This window comes from Dunckerocampus dactyliophorus, chromosome 11, assembly GCF_027744805.1.
Source record: "Dunckerocampus dactyliophorus isolate RoL2022-P2 chromosome 11, RoL_Ddac_1.1, whole genome shotgun sequence".
NCBI lineage: Eukaryota > Metazoa > Chordata > Actinopteri > Syngnathiformes > Syngnathidae > Dunckerocampus > Dunckerocampus dactyliophorus.
This window is the reverse complement of record NC_072829.1, coordinates 1482153-1502669: the sequence shown is the minus strand read 5'-3', so window position 1 is coordinate 1502669 and position 20517 is coordinate 1482153. Positions and strand designations below refer to the sequence as shown.

The 20517-nt window shown below is 41.2% G+C and overlaps 2 protein-coding genes across 5 annotated transcripts in view; both read right to left on the bottom strand.

Moving 5' to 3' along the window:
* Positions 1-2048: 2048 nt before the first annotated feature.
* trmt112 (tRNA methyltransferase activator subunit 11-2) lies at positions 2049-8146 on the bottom strand. Of its 2 annotated transcripts, none has more exons than XM_054791213.1 (4): positions 7935-8146; positions 7151-7252; positions 5342-5413; positions 2049-2281 (listed from the first exon to the last, which is right to left on the bottom strand). In XM_054791213.1, the coding sequence occupies exons 1-4, from the start codon at positions 8007-8009 to the stop codon at positions 2180-2182; spliced, it is 351 nt and encodes a 116-aa protein (XP_054647188.1). In that variant the 5' UTR covers positions 8010-8146; the 3' UTR covers positions 2049-2179. The 2 variants fall into 2 exon arrangements, with proteins under 2 accessions (XP_054647188.1, XP_054647187.1); XM_054791212.1 differs by having other exon boundaries at positions 5321-5413; positions 7935-8140.
* Positions 8147-9365: 1219 nt separating this feature from the next.
* Positions 9366-20517, bottom strand: part of atg2a (autophagy related 2A) — a 39386-nt gene continuing 28234 nt past the window's right edge. For 2 of the 3 annotated variants that reach the window (XM_054792134.1, XM_054792136.1), the window contains 14 exons: positions 20355-20481; positions 20055-20281; positions 18136-18365; positions 17918-18053; positions 17611-17832; positions 17421-17522; positions 15973-16075; positions 15741-15894; positions 15588-15657; positions 15433-15515; positions 15243-15364; positions 15017-15171; positions 12301-12459; positions 9366-10918 (listed from right to left, as the gene is read on the bottom strand). In XM_054792134.1, coding sequence (XP_054648109.1) covers positions 10682-10918; positions 12301-12459; positions 15017-15171; positions 15243-15364; positions 15433-15515; positions 15588-15657; positions 15741-15894; positions 15973-16075; positions 17421-17522; positions 17611-17832; positions 17918-18053; positions 18136-18365; positions 20055-20281; positions 20355-20481 — 2127 coding nt within the window. In that variant the 3' untranslated portion in view covers positions 9366-10681. The remainder of the gene's footprint in view (positions 10919-12300; positions 12460-15016; positions 15172-15242; positions 15365-15432; positions 15516-15587; positions 15658-15740; positions 15895-15972; positions 16076-17420; positions 17523-17610; positions 17833-17917; positions 18054-18135; positions 18366-20054; positions 20282-20354; positions 20482-20517) is intronic. The other variant, XM_054792135.1, reaches the window with a different exon arrangement.

The following is a 20517-nucleotide window of genomic DNA, read 5'->3' as shown; positions in this document are numbered from 1 at the left end:
AAGAGGGCAAAACTGCTAGCTTGGCTTTATTTAAGCCACTTTGTGTAAAAAAAAAAAAAAAACAACAAAGAAACAACACATACTAATTCACAAATCAGTGTTTAAGGTGTGAAAAAATGCTTTATGTCAGTAAAGTTCACAAGCAGAGCGGTTAGCGGTCCGAGCTAACATCAGCACCTGTCAATGAAAGAATGAGCTAACAGACAGCTAGCTTAGCATCCAGCTCAGAAACAGAGTACACAATTATACAAACATCAATTAGATTACGTTTTTTGCTTTACACAGCTATATGAAGAGCTCAGCATCCGAAATTATATATTTTGTGTTCATTATTAGCAGGCTAACTAATAATAGCATTGTCTGTGCCGGCCATGTTTAGCAGCAGAGCGGTTAGCAGTCCAAACTAAGATTAGCGCCTGTGAATGGAGAATGCTTAGCAAATTGCTTGTCTTGCCAAACAGTTACTGACACCTAGTGACCAATGTAGAACACTACATTCACAAGATGAATGGCGGTTTCAATGGCTTATATTTGTATTTTAGTTAATTTCGCCACTTTTATGCTTGAAAATGCTGAATTTGGGCAAAAAAATACGTACTATTTGCTCAAAGACAAAACTGCACGTTTTTTGGAATTTTGCTCAGGATTTGCTAAGGATTGTGGATGATAGTCAAAATTCCCCCCAAAAGTGCACTTTCCCTTTAAATATGCATACTTTTGGACTAAGAATAGTCCTTAGTAAACCACAAAACATTCATAATTACCTCCCCCAAACGCAGCGCAAAGCGCAAGCGCAGCACCCAGGTAATGTTTTTGCCGGCATTTATCTGTTTTTTGTGTTCAATATAACTTGAAAAGTTCTAAATGGTTTATGATGAAATTTTCAGGAATTCTCAGAAATGGGATATGGAAGAACTGCTTCGATTTTGGGGGTGGTCCCGAATCACCGTCTGGATCCAGGATTCAGGAACGATTAGCAGTCCAAGCTAAGTTTCGGGCAGTGCTCTCTCACAAAATTAAACAAATAATATGAAATGGGCCATTTTAACACCGCTTTAGAGGAGTTTAGTATCTGAATGCATACATTTTCAGTCCATTGGTAGCAGGCTGGTAAATGATAACATTATCTATGATGGCCATGTTAGCGGTTCAAACTCAATTTAGCGTAGTTGTTCCCCACACAATTATGCAACCAAAACGAAATAGACTTTTTAGCACTGGTTTAGACAGAGATGTGAAGAGTTTAGTATCTGAATTCATACTTTTGTGTCCATTGTCGGTGGGCTAGCTGTCTCAAGACTATGTAATGACTGTTTCTGGCTAAATAAAAAAAAAATCTTTCAAAATGCTGAAAGCTGGAGAAGACAGCATTAGTCCACCACAGTCGTTTCAAAGTGCTGCACTCCACCTTTGACATCACTTCACCTCAGGCCTCTTTATCTTTCCAGGGTTTCAATCTCACCCATCTCATTGTTAATTACAGTTTAGGATTTGCAGAGGACTGTTAATCTGTCAAGGGTGGCTTTTATCGGTGCTCTGCTGCCATCCCATCATACTGTCATTATAGTTGTGGGCACAGGCCTGTAATTGCGTTAAGTAGAAGGGAAAGGTAGGAGACTGCCTGCGGGGCTCCCACTTTGCTGTAAAATGATAACACTTGTCAGTGCGCCTGTTTCAACTCGACTTAATAAAGCTGGAGACTACTTGAAGGGTTATCTGTGTTATCTTAATCACTGTTTTTGCTGTGATGTGTGGTTTATACAAAAAAAAAAAGAGAGAGGAAAAACTCCTCCAAAACAACTTCCAGCCTGTCTGCTTGTGTCTTCCTGGCTGCCAAATATAGAAATATAGAGCAGCTGCTGCCACGTCATCTGGCCCTCAGCGCTCCGTGCACTCAGACGTCTACGCAGCTTCACTGCAGCCGGCTTGGCACACCAACAACTACAACAAATTCTCATTAGCCGCAAAAACCTACAAGCACTTTTGGCTGTCAGAACATCAACAGTTTTAATGTGTGTGTGTGTGTGTGTGTGTGTGTGGGTGGGGGGGGGGGGGGGGGGGCGGCTGAAGAGGATACAAAAATAAATACAGATTAAACAACTTTCAGGGGACATTTGGGTGGTAAAACTGAAAGTAATTATCTTCTCTTGGCAAAAGTCAGTCTGTCAGTGTAAGTCGTCTACGCCTCGTCTTCATTCAGAAGCATGTTGGGGATTCCTTTGGAGATGGGGAACTCTCGTCCTGACTCGGGACACTGCAGACAGCCTTCTATCACCTCCACCTGCAGCAGCACAGGGACACACGTGAGTCATGCCATCCACACTAGGTGGCAGCACAGCCCAAAGTGAGGGAATATACAGACCCTTTCCAAAAAATTTGAATGTCATGGAAAAGTTGTTTAATTTCCATAATTCCATTCAAAAAGTTAAATTTTCATAGATTAAAGATTCAGGGCCCACAATTTAAATGATTTCAAGTGTTTATTTGTTTATTTTTACATAATTTGGGCTTCCAGTTCATTAAACCCACGGAAACAGGAATTCGAAAATTAGAATACTGTGAAGAAATCAGCCCAAATTTTGCAGGGCATGAATGTTCTAAACTGAGTGTCACACACTAATCATCTACTAAACTCAAATCACCTGCACAGGCTTCCCCAGGTGTCATTAAATTGCTTCAGTTTGGTTCAATTGTCTCAGTTGGGTTCAATATGGGGAAGACTGCAGACATGACAACTGGCCAGAAGACCATCATTGATACCCTCCATAGGATGGGTAAGCCACAAAAGTTCATAGCTAAGGAGGCTGGTTGTTCACAGAGTGCTGTGTCCAAGCATATCAATGGAAAGTCTAGAGGAAGGGCAAAATGTGGCAGGAGAAGATGCACCAGCAAAAGAGATGACCGTGGGCTTCAGCGGATTATCAAACAGGGAAGATTCAAGAATCTGGCAGAGATCCAGAAAGAGTGGAATGAGGCATTCAGACGCATCCGGGAGATGGGCTACAACTGTCGGGTTCCTCGGGTCAAGCCACTTCTGAACCTGAGCCAACGTAGGAAGCGTCTCCACTGGGCCAAGGAGAAGAAGGACTGGACTGTTGGCCAGTGGTCCAAGGTCCTCTTTTCCGATGAAAGTAAAGGGTGCCTTTCATTTGGGAATCAAGGTCCAAGGGTTTGGAGGAAGACGGGTGAGGAACAGAACCCAAGCTGCCTGAGGTCCAGTGTGAAATATCCACAGTCCGTCATGATTTGGGGTGCAGTGTCCGGTGCAGGTGTTGGTAAACTCTGCTTTCTTAAATCCAAGGTCACCGCAACAGTCTACCAGAATGTTTTAGAGGACTTCATGATTCCTTCTGCTGAGGATCTGTATGGAGATACAGATTTAATCTTCCAGCAGGACCTGGCCCCTGCCCATACCGCCAGAAGCACCAAACCCTGTTTTGATGCCCATGCCATCACAGTGCTTGACTGGCCAGCCAACTCAGCGGACCTAAACCCCATTGAGAATCTATGGGGTATTCTCAAGAGGAAAATGAGGGGCACCAGACCCAACAACAAAGAAGAGCTGACAGCAAGCATCAAGGAAATCTGGGCTTCCATAACTCCCAGGCAATGCCACAGGCTGATTGCTTCAATGCCACGTGGCATCGAGGCAGTGATTAAGGCAAAGGGATTCCCAACCAAGTATTGAAGATTGACATATCGTTTTGAAAGTACCATATTTTGATTGATTTGATGTGATCCTAATTTCTTTCTTTTTTTTTTCCTGCAAAAACTGAGAAGTAAATGGTGATTTCTTCACAGTATTCTAATTTTTTGAATTCCTGTTTTCATGGGTTTTATGAGCTGTAAGCCCATATTACGTAAAAATAAACACTTGAAATCGTTTAAATTGTGGGCCCTGAATCTATTAACTTTTTGAATGGAATTATGGAAATTAAAAAACTTTTCCCTGACATTCTAATTTTTTGGAAAGGGTCTGTACAGTCAAGGCATTTGGGTGTCCAAACCATTTCCACTAAGTGCCACATACAAAAAAAATCAAAAGATGCGGGGCGCTTTTACAGGTTTTTTTTATTTATTTATTTTTTTAAACCAACCCAAATAAAATATTTAATATAATTATATATATATTTATAATATTATGGACTGTTTCTCCTTACATTAGTTTTTGGTGTTTTTTATTTTTTAAATTTTTTTTTACAAATACTAACGTTCCACTTGTACATTTTTTTCCTCATACTAATATGACTTATTCTCATAATATCTCAACTTTATTATAACATTACAGCATTTACCCAACCTAATTTTCCTAAAATTTCTAATTCTTTATTTTTTTTTCTTATATTCCAACTTTTTAAAAATTACTGTTTTTCTCCCCCATTTTTGCTTTTTTTTTTAATTTTATGGTTTAAATCGTATTTTTAGAATGTGCCAAGGGCCAATAAAAATGCAGTTGCAGGCTGTAAATGGCCCCCGGGCCGCACTTTGGACACCCTTGGTTTAAAGCAAAAGTACACTTTCTTGGGAATTTTGCCCGTCATCCACAGTCTTCATGTTAGACTGTGCATTCTAAAGATATAAACATAGCTAAAAAAGGCAGCTAATTGGATTGTGGATGAATGGCAAAATTCCAAAAAAGTGCACTTTTCCTTTAAATCAGGGGTGTCCAAACTTTTTACAGAGTTCCAGATACTAAAAAAAAATCACCGGACGCAGGGACCACCTCTACTTTTTTTTCGTTTCATATCGTATGTACGTACCGTATGTACGTATCGTATGTATCGTATGTCCATATGCTGAGTGAAAAACACAGCTGGCGTCCCAGCTTTGTTTTATGACTGACAAAGCGTATTATACTCGTATAAACTATTTCTCCTTACATTTTTTTCTTGTAATATTATGACGTTATTCTCAAAATATTTGGACTTTATTATCGGAATACTATAACTTTTCCCCACCTCATTTTCTATAAATTGCAAATGTATTCTTTGTTTTGTTTGTTCTTCAAATTATGACTTTAATCATGATTTTACTCTCTTAATTTTTGGTTTTTATTCTTGTAAAATTACGTCTCTTCCATTTTTGTTGCTGTTTTAAATTTTCTACAATAAAATGATGCTTTACATCCCGGAACAAATGACCCTTAAACATTCTTACTTGTCATACAATTGTAAAAAGAAGTTAACCACTGTAAAAACATAACCAACTGACTAAATAGTCAACCTTAAACGTGACAACAAGCAAAGGCATGCATCGCATACGAGGATGATGTTCTTCTTAAGAGATACTTCACGCAGAAAGTGAACCAGAAGCTGCACACCTCTAGGAGAACTCTGTGCACCTTCTTCAGGAACTCCTCGTTGTTCTCAAAGTCTGGGACCAGGTCGCCGGGTAGGTCTTGTCGATGACCCAACTATAGCGACACAACAGGTTTGTTAAAAAAAACAAAACATGATTGGTATTCTCTGTCTGTCGCAATAACACATGTTGCTGGACTATCATTGTCCGGCAAATGATGGCGATATTATAGTCAACATTATTTTGTGGCCATTCTTTGATGACTGTAATGATAGTATATGGCATAATAACGCCAGTACATTGTACCAAAAACAGTAAACTTTCATTCCTCAAGAGTATTTAACATTGGAATTGGAATATCAAGAGCTTTTAAATAAAATAGATGAAACGCTCGCGGGAACATGACGTAAAGCGGTCGTGTTTGGTGCACAAGGAGCTGTTACGATGAGTGCGGGAGGCACTCCCGAAGACCTTCTATGACTCTGTGGTGGCCTCTGCCATCTTCTATGGCAGAGGCATCACAGCAGCTGACAAGAAGCAGCTGGACAAGCTGATAAAGAAGGCAAGGTCTGCCCTGGGACGTCCTCTGCAACAGATGGAGGAGGTGGGGGAGAGGAGGATGAGAGCCAAGATGTCCTCCATGATGGACAAAGACTCCCACCCTTGCCAACAAACACTCCACTGCACTGCACTAAGGAGCTCCATTAGTGACAGGATGATCCATCCAAAGTGTGCGAAGGAGAGGTATTGCATGTCTTTTCTTACTGCAGCTGTCAGACTCCATAACAAAAACTGCTCCAAAAATCCTGTACAATAAACCGTGCACAGCTGCAAATAGTGTACATAACTTCTTGATTTCTATTACCTTGATTTTGCACTTTATCTGCTCTTGTACTTTCATTTCATTTTAGAGATGCACGATATCCATTTTTCCAAACCGATACCAATAACTTTTTGCTTCAAGACCGATGTGATACAGATAGCCAGTAACTTTTTTTATATATATACTTTTTTTTTTTTTTAAGTGTAGATTTAAGTGTAGTTTGTGCACAACTGGAGGTAAGAAGGACTGGAACTGTTGATGAGTCCTAATGAAATATAATGACACGTGTCGTAGCGATGTTCCTTTTCAGATAACTGATAAGGTCTTTGTGTGCTGGATGAGTTTTTCCCCCCCTCATCGCAGAACATTTGGTACAAACTAGCACGCAAAATGTCAAGTGAGCTCAGGGGAAGTTACGACAGGCCGTTAACGTCACAGGCAGGAGAAAAAAGGAGCGCTCGATTTGCTTACCCGCACAGTACGGATAACCTTGTCTCATTGGAGTGTTTTTTAAAATGATCAGTTATCGGAGCTAATCTTAATGTTATCGGATTTATCAGTATGATGTCATAACTCCATCATATCGGCCTGATAATTAGCGGTCCAATAACTATCGTGCACCCCTAATTTATTTGTCTTTGTCACAAAGTTTCTCATGTCACAAAATGACGATGCGCAAATGGTCTGAAATCGACATCAGATCGTGTTTTATACACAACGTATTTGATCGTGTGGCACACGACGCACACGCTGCTCGCTCACGCCCCTCATCTTCCCCACTGGGACAAAGAGACTGAATGACTGACAGGAGGGTTCATTCCGCTATAAACCCAACGCGCCCAGGTGTTGAGACAGATGCACAGAGTGAAGCCTCTTGTCATCCAGCCTGTTTGGTAGAGAGGAGGCGAAACAAACACGCATGCACATGTCATTATATACAGGCCGGCAAAATTAGCGAGTTTGGTTTGATTGATTTATTGATTATCGTGGCAGGCGCAATCCTCTGTTAAATGAAACCCTTCTTCTGACCTCTTCTGCAGCTTGGACCAGAGCGCTCCACTCCAGCTTTGGGATCATGCGGCTGACAAACTGAGGATTGAACTCCACCTCGCTCACTTTCACCTCAGTGGCCTGCAGTGGAAAAGCAGAAAATAGGACCTCATCGACTGTGCAGCACATGTCTTCATCAGTAAGGGTGGGCGATACTGCAAATTTTGGTTTCCAGCTGATACCTACTAAATAGCCTTTGAAATGTTTCAACATTTGCATTTGAAAAACAAAAGCAAAAAATACAATTGAAATCCTGTTGCTTTTGCCTTCCTGTGGCTAATGACTTATTCCCTGTGTATGTAAACAATGTAACAATACGAAAACACACGAAAAACTCCGATATTTGGCAAAAAACATCGCTCTGAACAAGCTAGTATCCATCCGATACTGACACGACCATTTGGCTCGATTCGTGATTAATGCCTTTCCATTACGTTCACCATCCTCAACTCCAGTGTCACCAATTCGAACCAAACCTCAGAATTTTTTATGTCAATAGTCCATCCGTGTTTCCTTACTAGATCTATTATTGATCTACAAGAGAAATTCACATTACATTACATTACATTACATTACATTACATCATAACGAGCGGGAACGTCAAAAAGATCTTACTGCTAGCTTGACAGCCTCAGTGCGAATGACCTTTTAGTGTGTTTGACGTGACAACACTTTCATTTACAAATTAAAGTTGCTCAGCTGTTTTCACGGAATGTTGGTGGACTGACGGTGTTAGCTTGTTTTTTCTAACTTTTTTTTTTACCTTGATTAGCAATGGGTATCCTTTCGTGACTCCCTTCACGTGTGACGTCAACATGTTGTGAGTAAGAAGCTTCATGCTTATCAAAATTCAATATAACTTCTAAAAAGACACGTTTTCAAGTAAAACAACTGTGGATAAGTCACCGCCTAGCATTCAACAACATGTGGACCGGAAGTCGAAAAATTTGGGCCAGCAGGTGCGACGATTTGAAAGTTTCCCGGAAACGATTTCACGGAACGTTGGTTCCCTTGGTTCAAAAAAGTATACACAGACGGCAGTGGTCCATACCATTTTTAAAATACTATTTATCCATGTACTATGTAACACGATATACAATCGAGTCTTATGAAGATGACCACTGACGCTGTGAGAGCTTAACATGAAGGAAGAATGACTACCAACAACACACTTCCGGTCTTCATATTAAAAGCACCTTGCATTCCATCTTGTCTGACGACACTGAACAAAAGTCTCAGAAAAGTAGCTTCCAACAACATCAAATTAAAAGCACCAAACGCATACAGACCCGCCCATGGTATGAGCCTGGAGTTCGTTTTCCAGAGAGATTATCGTCACGTCGTTTGATGACGTGTGGGAAACATCCAGTGTGCTAGCATCAATTAACTTGACATTGAACAAACGTACACTCGCACTCAATATACACATAACGGCATCAAACCTCACCTTTATGCACACACACCAAGCACCAGCGTTTGGGAATAACGATGAGGTCAAAGAAGAACGGGAAAAATAGAAGTCTTATTTGTGGCAGCTACGTAGAAACTTTCACCTTGTCTCGAGCAAGGTGGTGCGTTCATGAACGGCTGGGAATAAATGGCAAAACAATGTAAAAACTTTCTTACAGTGTATAATTTTTCCAATTAAATAGCTTTTATTTCCAAAAAACAGTATTAGTCGAGACTTCCATGCTGAGACTGCTGCCCCCGCGACCCGGGAAAGTGGAATGGAATGTTTTTTTCTGTTTAATTTTATCAGTAATTGTCAAACGAAGAAAAACAATGCTTGTGTATGGTGCTACAGTACATAAGATTTCAATGTGTGACATGCAGATCGGCACTGAAATATCGATACACCCGAACCAGCTCTTCATGCCACAAAATCGATTCTAAAATCAAAATATCGATACTTTTGATACTTAAGTCATTTGAGGTAACGTTTGTTTGAAACGTTTGTCTGTTCACACGGAGCCACGTGAGAATTGCGAATAAAGTTTTAATTCTGGTGGTAGTTCTTAATAACCATTTATTTTAATGTTTTTATTATTTTTTTGTTTAAAATACTATTTTCACATATTTTATATCATTTTGCCCTGTTTTTGTCTTGTATATTAGTTTGACTATACCCCGCTACCTCAAAAGTAATAAATAAATGACTTAAATTGTTAAATTATTGCGTTTGTTAATTGAATATCAGTCTGTGAGAGGTTCAGGTGGAAGTCACACCAAAGTGTAAACTTTTTTTTATTTTTATTTTTTTTAACATCTTCATTGTTTTGTACTATACAGGTCATTCATACATTTCATGATATCGTAAATCGTCATTACAAGCATCACCCTTGCATCCTCACAGACATGCATCAAGCGTGCACACAAGCACACACCTTCCGTCACGCAGATAACCTCACATTTATTCAACAAAAAGAGATAAAAATGTAAAACTTTATATATACATATATATATATATATATATATATATATATATATATATATATATATATACATATATATATATATATATACATATATATATATATATATACATATATATATATATATATATACTGTATGTGTGTGTGTGTGTGTGTAATCACAGACTCCTCATCCTCCAATGGTCACTACATTCACATCCCATCGTCTCTTAGTTTGAAAATGAATACAACATACACTGTTAATGTAAAAAAAAAAAAAAAAAAAAGTCATAAAGAAACACAAATGCAGGAAGGCAACTAAAGAACGGGGGTGTTAAAAACAAGAGATCCTAACCCTTCTTCGATGACAAATCAACATCAGATTTGTACGAGACATACAATCGAAGTCTGTCAAACCTAACAGGATGAAGAGAATTCAGTCAGGCAAAGTAAAGATGAGCTTTTAGGTTGAATGGCTGCAGAACTGAGAAAAAAAGGCAACGCAAGCTACTGTGGTATAAAACAAAAGGGCACTCTGCAAGCCTTATGGCACACATGAAGTCAAAGCAAACAACAAAATGTGGAGGTGAAAGACGACAGGAAATATTCTCATGTTTTCTTCAGTTTTGATGTTCCCTGCTCCCTTGAAACTGGGTGCCTGAAATGCCACTGAACTAGAAATAAAACTGGCTATTGTGGTTCTTTTTTTTTTTTTTTTTAAGAAGCCAGGTGCCCACGATGGTGATATGTTTACACACTAAAACCAACAGAGAGGAGAATCTGTGCAACACTGAGGGGGAGGGAAGCTCACAGAGTTCCTGCTGCAGCATACACGAATCAAGAATGGAACACATACACAACACTGGGCATCGGTCAATGCAGCAGGTGTTAAGTCATCGCGTTCCTTTTTGCATTGAATCACGCACTAACATTTGTTAATCTACACATAAATGCAAAATTACAAAAAAAAACCCTACATTTGAACCTGTCATTCTCACACACACACACACACACACACACACGCGCACACATACACACACACACACATGCTTGCATCGTCACGCAGACACCACAAAAAAGAAAAGATGAAAAAAAGCCATCATTCTTGGCAGTCCTCCGTACGCCACTTGAGGAAGTCCTCCTTCCTTGCATCCGGTTTGATCTGGTTGCGCATGCCGCCCAGCAGATTGGAGGTGGCTTCCGAGGCCACGATTAAAGGTCGGACCACGGTGGGTGGGATCTGCCGCAGGACGCCGCCCACGGCGCCGGGCAGACCCTTCTGTTCGTGGCCACGGGACGCTACGTCGCAAAGGGTCTGAGCTGTGTCAATCACTCCCTGCAGAGGACAAGAAGCAGACGTTCATGGAAGAACACGTACACATCCATGACTGTACAGTATTTACAGCCCTGCCTCGCAATATCGCCATTTTTCAGAAAATAATAAATGATGGCGGTTTTGTGGTTGACTATGGCTTATTATTAGTTAAAAAATATTGAAAGACAACTTATATGTGGTATTATGGTCACCAGGCATCAGTAATGTTATGAGATGGTTACCTTTCACGCTGCATGGAGACTGGCTACTGAGCCAGCAGAGCCCAGCCGACATGCCGTGGCTGAGACGGACATGCCGTGGCTGAGAATGAGTGGGCAAAAAAAGGTTGACCTTTGGCCTTGAGCATGTGTAGGGCGCGGGGTAAGGAAGGAGGAAGTGAGAAGGGCTAGCGAGACATGCTAATCTGTTTGTGCTCAACTGCTGTGTTTTGCTGCCACGTTATAAATAAAAGCTTGCCTGAAGCAAGAGGAAAGTTTCCTTCCTTCCTGAAGAGCTATGCTCTGTTTTCCCTCCATAACATGACACCATCACACCTAATCATACCACTTTATTCTCATCTATTTAACACGTTACTCTAGTAATATTATGACTTTTTACTCATCAATTTACCACGTTTTTCTTGTAATATTACTACTTTATTCCCCTAAATTTACCACTTTTTTTGCATAATATTATGGGTTTTTCTCGTAAATTTATGACTTTATTTTCGTAATATAAAATTTTTTTTCTTGTACATTTACGACTTTATTCATGTAAAATTTATGATTTTCTTCTTTATTCATGTAAATTTTGACTTTATTTTCGTTATATTATGACTCTTTTCTCGTAAATTTACAACTTTATTCTCGTAATATTATGACTTTATTCTTGTAAATTACAACTTTATTCTTGTAAATTACGACTTTTTTTGTAAATTTACGCCTTTATTCTCGTAAAATTACGACTTTTTTCTCATAAATTTATCTCGTAATATTATGACTTTTTTGTCATAAATTTACGACTTTATTCTCCTAATATTACGACTTTTTTCCTCATAAATTTAGTATTTTCAAAATCTCTTTTATGATTTTTTTGTTCTCAGTGTGGCCAAATCCACCCGTGCTTTTGTATGTCAAATTCGAGAGGATTGTTTGAAAAATATGGCCACCATCAGGCAGGACAGAGAAATGGGCAGGTCTCGGTAGCGAATTTGGACACAAGTCATTGATCCTTGTGCTGTAGATGCACAGCATGCTTGCATGTCTTCCAAAGCATTTTGAGGACACAACCCATAGGGCGGGCCCCTAATGTCATTTCCACGTAACACAAAGAGTGCATGAAGAAGTAAGTCCAGCTATCCAACGTTCTCATCCTCTCTCAGGTCGGCACATGAGTGGACTGACCTCTCTGACGGTGTCGTAAGCCTTGGCCACACCCTCTCGAAGGTCAGCGGGCTGGGCGGCTCTGCGGGGCCGAACGGAAGGGGCCCGGCCCTCGGCGATGGCGTAGCGGTTGAGTGGGGGTGTCGGAGACAGGATGTCGTACACCGTCTCGGCCGTGGCCTGCAGATGGAGCACAGCGACAAACTTCAAAAGAGCGACATCATTAATCCCTGCGGGAGATTGAAAAGGTGTGCAGACGTGTGGCCATGGCGACACATCTCTGCCTTGCAGTCATGCAGGAGGTCCCGCACCATCCCCGTCTTATGCCCAAAGATCCAAAAGACACTTATCTTTCTTGCTAAAGTCGAAGAGCATGCAATTGGAGTTTGTTGTTATTTTTGCGTTGTCAAATTCAACAAGAGTTAATTGAAAGCAAATAATGAAATAGAGGATAACATCATGAGGCCGTTATACTTTTATATGCTTTCAGTTACAGGGCAACCGTAATTGCAATGTCGCCCTCAACCAGTTTGATGCCCCTGCTCTAAACCTGATACAGTCGTCCCTTGTTTATTGCAGTTAATTGGTTCCAGACCCGATCGCGATAAGTGAATTTCCGTGAAGTAGGATTCAATACTAATAAATTGAATATTTTTCTAGTTGTGGCATAGAATACCTGTTTACAATTTTCTAAATACACTTTTTACATTATTGGAGCCCTCTAAACATGAAATAAGACCCCTAGGCAGTCATGGAAAAAATGATTAGACCACCCTTGTTTCTTGAGTTTGTTTGTTTTAATTCCTGATACATTTGTCCAAACAAAGGTGCCTTTAGTTGTACCAATGACAACAAAAGCAGCTCATAAGAGTTACATTACTTGGCAGTACAATGCTATAGCTAGTCATTTAATTATCAAGAAAAGCATGGAAGTCGCTAGATATCAGCTCTTAAATTCACTCTTATGAGCTATATTTGTTATCATCATTATATTTGTCCAAACAAATGTACCTTTAGTTGTACCTAGCATTAAAATGGATCAATAAACTAAAGAAACGAGGGTGGTCTCATCATTTTTTCCATGACTGTAGTCACCTTTACATTTGTATTACTAATATAATAGATATGGTCAGAGAAAATAACATATTAGACACAAATAAGATGCACATCACACGCTAGCAGCTCCTTTTTGTTTTTTTCTGCAGTGGCTGTTGTCTCATCAGTGCATTGTAATGGCGGCTTTAAATGGCTTTACAGGCGTATTACCCAATAAAGTAGACAAAATAAAAGTAAATAAGCCATTTAAGACATAAATAAAACTCCTGCTCCTGTGTGTCAACGTAAAATGATGTGACACATTCTAAAAGATGTGCTGAGGACAGGAGGTGACGTCAGAGGTTCGTAGTTGCGTTTTAGCTTGTTGTGGGATACGGAGCAACAGTAGCCTGTGTTGTGATTATGATTATTATGTTATTATTATTATCGTGCTTGTTGTGGGATCATTTAAACCTGCAATAAATGCCTTTTCTGGCGGTCACGTCTGGTGCTGGTCTCACTGAACAATTACTGACACCTAGTGGCCAACGTAGAATACTACATCACAATTACAATGCTTCTTCTGCCAATTTTAGTTTATTTAGTTAGGCTTTTTTTGGCTTGAAAGTGCTTCATTTAAGCCAACTATGCTTAAGTATGCATGTTTTAGTAATAATAGGTCTTACTGAACCACGAAACGGCAATCATTTATTAATTAATTCACATTCGAAAAAGCACGATAGAGTGAACCGCGATTAAACCCAAAATGGTAAAAAGGTATAGGCACTCGCCGCTAAATGACTGGCAATGATAGCTGATGACATTTGCCGTGCCTTACGATGACTATGAAGCATCGTAGCACATTCACACCGCACACCAACATTGTCATGTTTTATTTCATCTACAAATAATAGTTTGTCTTTTTATCCTGGTCTTAGCCAAGCTCCTTTTATTCGGAATTTGCTGTGACGTGGTGCAGGACGGGAACGAGTGTTCCCTGTCCTGCGCTCTTATTTTGGCGGGCTGTGCCTTCTCCGGGGAGGAAGAGGCATCCGCTTCTCGCCTGGTGGCCGCGCACCTGCGGCCAATTAACATTTATGGCGGATAAAAGGCCAGCGCGTTCGAATGTGCGGCGCTGGTTCATTATTGATTTTGTCGTTACACTTCATGCCATTGCTCCTCGTCTCCGCACGGGAGCTGTTACCTAAAGACTGGACTTACATGTACTTCTTAGTTCATGTTATTTCTCCCACAGAGCTTCTCCCTCTGTCGCTTTTTGTTACTCCTTTTGTGCACCATTAAATAACTTGTATTTTTTGCAAGCCATCGCCTCTTCTTTGCACACCGGGGGTCAAGCTTTCGACAGCTCAAACCAGAACGCGATATTTGCGTCTCAGGTGGCTGATAAGTTTTTTTGGGTGCTCCATGTTTTTTCCCCCCCTCATCGTGGAGCATTTGGTACAGCGTCCTTCCTCTTAAAGTGAACGTTTGTTTCCAAGTAAAAAAAGAAGCACTTGATTTTCTCACCCGCACAGTACGAGTAATCACGCCTAATTGGAGCGTTTTTTAAAAAGACCGGTTATCGGAGCTATTTTTAATGTTGTCGGATTTATGGGTATGATGACTTAGTTCCCTGATAACGGCCCAATAATTGACGTGCACCCCTAGTGTGTACTGTATTTCAGGCTGCTGGGGGAGATACCTGAATTGCCTGCACCAGCCTGTTGCTGAGCTCCAGTGCAGCCGATGCTGTTGAGGTGCCAAAAGACGCTGCCCCCCTCTGGAGACCCCGGATAATGCGCCCGTCTTTCCTGTATTGCTCAATGGGCAGCCAGAAGAGATCCCTCACGCCGTGGACTGGAGAGAACCAAGCGGAATGAGCCATGTGATGAAAATATGAGCGGTGAAAACCAACAACGAGCACTCACACAGCTGGACAACAGAGTGCATGGGGCCAACCCCACCCAGGATGCCCGGCAGCTGATTCTTCCTGATGTCAGTCAGCCACTCAGAGACGGCATACTGGATCACCTTGTCCACACCGAGCAGGCTGAGCAAGCAAGAGAAAATGCTCAGAAACACACGACGGGGGCTGCAAAACTGCGTTAGTGTGTCTACCCGTGTCGACAGCACAGCCTCTTCAGCTTCAGCTCAGAGCAATTTAACTGAGCCAGGCCGATCAGAATCCCTGCAAAAGTTCCCTGGAGAGAAAGCAGAGTAGGATAGCACCCGCACAGTCAATGATCATGCTGACGATGCTACTGCTGGCTCACCTGATCAATGACCACGTGTTTGCCGTGATAGTCCAGCCAGATAGGCACTTCAGAGGTGAAACGAAACTCGCTGAGGGAGACATGGGTCAGATGTTAGTGTAAAAGTCCAGAATCATGTACGACATATGCGTAATAACACTGTCATGTTAATACCGGAAGTAGATTGGCTGCTCGGAAGAGGAAGTGGAGCCAGCTGAGGAGGAGCTCTGCTCGCTGTGAGTGGTTTCTACTGACGCCGTGAGGTCAAGGCCCAGACCGCCAGCTGACTCTGCGTCTTCTGGGGCCTTCTGGGAAGGGTCTGCTTTCACTGGATGGAGAAATAACGCACAAGAGACATATGGTATACAGATGCTAGTGGTTACTGCAAAAAAGTACTACCACATACTTGGTGGGTGCACTTCACCTTCAGCTGCAGGGTCCACAGGCTGGTAGGGGTTAACAGCGCAAGCTAAGTTGCTGAAAAAGTCCTTCAAGAAGAACAGGGCATCCTGGACAGCAGATGGAAAAAAACGAAAAGGCTGGTTAAGTTGTGCACGGGCTACAAGAAAAGGTCCCACTAGGGCTGGGCGGTATGGACCAAAACTCATATCCTGACATATTTATGTTGAATATGGATATACGATAGATGATATACGATAGATATACACCCAGATTTTTCCCACAAAGTGAGTTCAGACACAGTCAAACTCTGAAGTTGTTTCATTAAAATAAAATAAAATAGTCCATTCTCTTTGTGAAATAAACATACAAAAACTAAAATATAAACATCAATCTTATTTCCAACAAACCTTTAGCTATGCTCAAATCCTCAGCTGATACCAAAAGAACAGCATATGAAATAAAGTGCAACGTTTAAACGTCAGCAGCAACTCAAAAATACTTTACTTTGAACCTCGTAAGAGACAAAAACGTGACTAAAGTCACCCTTGTTACGTTCAGAACTACAAATAAACCTCATCCTTAGTTTATTAATTAAAGATTGGCCACCCCTTCATCAAAATAAAATAATTTTAACATTTTATTTTGATGTGTATAGTCTATATCGATTTGAACGATATGTTCGCTTTTGATAGCGTGCTTCCAAGAAATACCCATATTTGAAAAATAACAAATATGCACCACCTTATCTGGGGAGGATTTTATTCACACACTCTGGGACTAATCTGTAATTATTATATACTGTATTACGCTCGTCACTCGTTTATCGCGGTTAATTGGTTCCAGACTCAATTGCTCTTTTTTGCAAAATAAAAATGGACTGAGTGCATATTTTGCAGGCATTTCCCCATTTCCCCATACAGTGCACTAAGTCATGGTGTTATGATGATGACATTATTAATATTATTGTGTCTGTTGTTCGATCATTTAAACTGCAATCAATGCCTGTTCCGGTGATCACGTCTGGTGCTTGTCTCACCTAACAATTACTGACACCTAGTGGCCAATGTAGAATACTACATTCACAATTAGAACGCTTCTTCCGACCTGGATTTGTGTTTTATTTCATTTAGCCCTTTTTATGCTTGAAAATGCTTAATTTAGGTCAAGAATAAATACAATTTGCTTAAATGTGCATTTTTTAAAAAGTCATAATAAGTCATATAAAACCCCAACACAGCAATCATTTATTAGTTTATAAATTTTTGAAAACCCGTGATAGAGTGAGGGTGCGATGTTCCAACCCCGATGTAACAAGGGACGACTTCATATTCGTTCAATCACTCAATAATACTGAATGAACGTCTTAATTCCACTGCTATGTTACGCTTCTACTGCATTTTAAAACTTAAGTCTGTGAAGAAAAAGCAAAAAAAAAGCAGCTCTTGGAGGTACCTGATCGATATTAAGTCTGAGTGGCAGCAGGCTGACCCGGAGACAACACTCAGGACCACCAAGACCAGACTCAGGACACACCTGCAGGGCTTTTATGGTCAACTAATGCAAAGTAAATTGTTGCGTCATCAGAGGGCGTATCAAAGATTGAGGCATGTGAGAGGTAACTAGCAGGCAACTGCAGGCTCACCATGTTGGAGTGGGCTCGCCGAGGCATGCTCTCGCTCGTGTAGAGGTACAGGAACTTGTTGATCTGCGAGGAGGCCAGACGGTCGCGAACCTCCAGCTCCTGGACAATAAAAACCTGCCTGGAGAGAGGCTGCTCCCCTCCGGGGCCAACGCCCACGGACACAGACGCGTCGCTGTCTTGGCCCACCGCCGCCACTGGGTAGGACTCGTGCTGGAAGGACACCTGGGGACAGGAATATTAACAGCTGGTGTCTTCAAGCTGTCCTCTCTATGTTAACTCCCAAACACTGTAACACTCACACACACACCTTGGTGAGTTGGATCTCTATGAGCAGGCTGTGCTGACGGCCGCTACCTCCAGCCCACCTCCAGGAGTTCTGCGGGCGAGAGGAGCCGACAGAGCGAGACGGGGAGCCTCGGACACCGGATGGGACGGATCGACCTCTGGAGAGAGCGGTAATGTAAGGCGATAAATCAAATAATAGAGCAGCATCTGAGATGCTCTTGATGTGTTTGCATGTCTTACCTATTGGCATGCTGGCCGTGTATGGATGAGGGCTTGCCGCCAAAGTCCTTGCCGCCATACAGATGCCACACCACGGAGATTTCCCGCAGCACCACCCTGCTTTGGGGCACCGGGAAGCGGCTGGGAGCACGAAGCAGGTCAGAGCTTCCTCGCGGTCTGGAGAAGTGACTGTCCTTCACGTGGATGGGGCCCTCGAACAGAACGGTCACAATGGGCTCCCCGTCTCTGGGCTGTGGGACGACACGCAAACTCGGTGACAAAGCTCATGTGTGGACAAGAAGAAAATACAGCAAAGAACGATATCGCTATCTCGTATGGCTCCATCACGTCTTGGGTTCCTATGGTAGTTAATACTTGAGGTGGCGCTCCTTATGATGCACTGTAATCCCTCGTTTATTGCCATTAATTGTTTCCAGACTCGGCCGTGATAAGTGAATTTCCACAGATTCCTTCTTTATAAATTCACTATTTTTGGAGTTATTGCAAAGAAAATAGGTTTACAATCTTCTAAATATGATTTGAACTTATTAGAGCCTCTAGACATGAAATAACACCCACCTGCAATCAATGCCTGTTCGGCAAGCAAGTCTGGCGCTTGTCTCACCAAACAATTACTGACACCTAGTGAGCAATGTGGAATACTACATTCACAATTTGAAAGCATCTTCTTAATTCCTTGTATTTTTCTATTTTAGTTCATTTAACCATTTTTATGCTTGAAAATGCTTAATTTGGACAAAAAATACGTACAATTTTCTGAAATAGGATTTTTTTTTTAAAACTAACAGGCTGTATTCAACCACAAAACCATATGACTTATTCATTAAAATATGTTTATATACATGTTTTAAATATACAGCAATAAGTGAATTTCCACAAAGTATGTTTCCCTCTTTATAAATAGAATATTTTCATACAGAGAACCGATTTACGATACTGTAAATACATTTTTTAACATTATTTGAGACATCTAGACATGAAGCAACACCCCTATAGTCACCTTTACATTCGCATTAACCAATATGATAGACATAATCAGTGAAAATAAGCAATTTAAGACAGTTTACCTTGTATGGGAGCAGAATGGGTGGTGGACAGGAAGTGACATCGGGGTTCAGAGTTGCGTTCTAGCTTGTTGTGGGCTATGGCCACAATAGTTAGTTCTAATTATGATGATTATTATTATTATGCTTGTTGTGAGATCATTTAAACCTGAAATAAAAGCCTGTTGTTCCGGCGATCAAGTCTGGTGCTTGTCTCACCTAACAATTACTGACACCTAGTGATCAATGTGGAATACTACATACACAAGTTGAATGGTGGTCTCATACTCTATTTGTAGGTTAGTTCATTTAGCAATTTTCATGCCTGAAAATGCAGAATTTGGGGAAAAAAAGTGCAATTTGCTTAAAAATGCATATTTTTTGATAGGCCATAGTCAACCACAAAACAGCCATCATTTATTTATTAATCAATATGTTTTTGAAAAACCGCGATAGAGAGAGAGAGCGATGTTTGTGCTGCAATGCAGCGAGGGACGACTGTACCAACATGAAATGAATTATGGTTCACTGACACATGGTTAAATCATGAATTAAAACCATTGGTTTCATACATTTAAATTCCAATAGTGTATTAGGTTAATGCTACAGTTTTAAATTCCGATAGTGTATTAGGTTAATACTACAGTTTTATTGACTACTATTATTTTTTTATTTTCCTTCATGAGATCCTTACACGCTGGTTTTGTTGCTTCTGTAATGATGATCGCACAATCGCTGTGTCGTGATGACTATATTGTGACAGTATTATTTCGGGCAAGTTACCATTCTCAGCCTTTGACAATGCAAACATAAAAATGGTGTAGCCTACCAAAGTGTAGCGTTGTAATTATTGGTGAAATCAAAGTGGAGCCTTACAGGTATGCCCATGCCGGGGGCCTCCAAGATGCAAAAGTCGTCGTTGTCGGTAGAGCCCTCAGAGCCTTCGTCCACCATCATATCTGCTTGTGCTTCCGTTGCTGTGGCGACGAGCCCATCCAGCTCAGAGTCCTCCTCCTCCTCAAGTACGGAGAGGTCGCGCTTGGAGGCTTCACCGGGGAACAGGTAGACAGAGACTGGCGAGCCTCTTGGCATGGAGGGCGAGCCTGGACAAAGCCAAGGTGGTGTCCCATCATGAGCCTAATGAGCCTTAAATCAGCAAAAATGTGTCTGCAGAACCTGGATCTATCTTCGCTTCCTGGTGGCTCTTCTCGGTGTCTATTAAGGCATCAGTCAGATCATACTGGTTGATCTCGGTCGTTTCAGCAGCAGGGCAGGGCAGCACAGACGCGGGGCTCTCGGACAGCTAAATACATAAAATAATAAGATGTTAGACGTTACA

Bases quoted from the DNA above. Each gene is read 5' to 3' on its own strand.
- trmt112 (XM_054791212.1), bottom strand. From the start codon at position 8,009: ATGAAGCTTCTTACTCACAACATGTTGACGTCACACGTGAAGGGAGTC. The intron at 7,253-7,934 runs GTAAAAAAAAAA...TTTCCACTGCAG, and splicing joins GATACCCATTGCTAATCAAG to GCCACTGAGGTGAAAGTGAG. The intron at 5,414-7,150 runs GTCAGAAGAAGG...GTGTCGCTATAG, and splicing joins TGGTCCAAGCTGCAGAAGAG to TTGGGTCATCGACAAGACCT.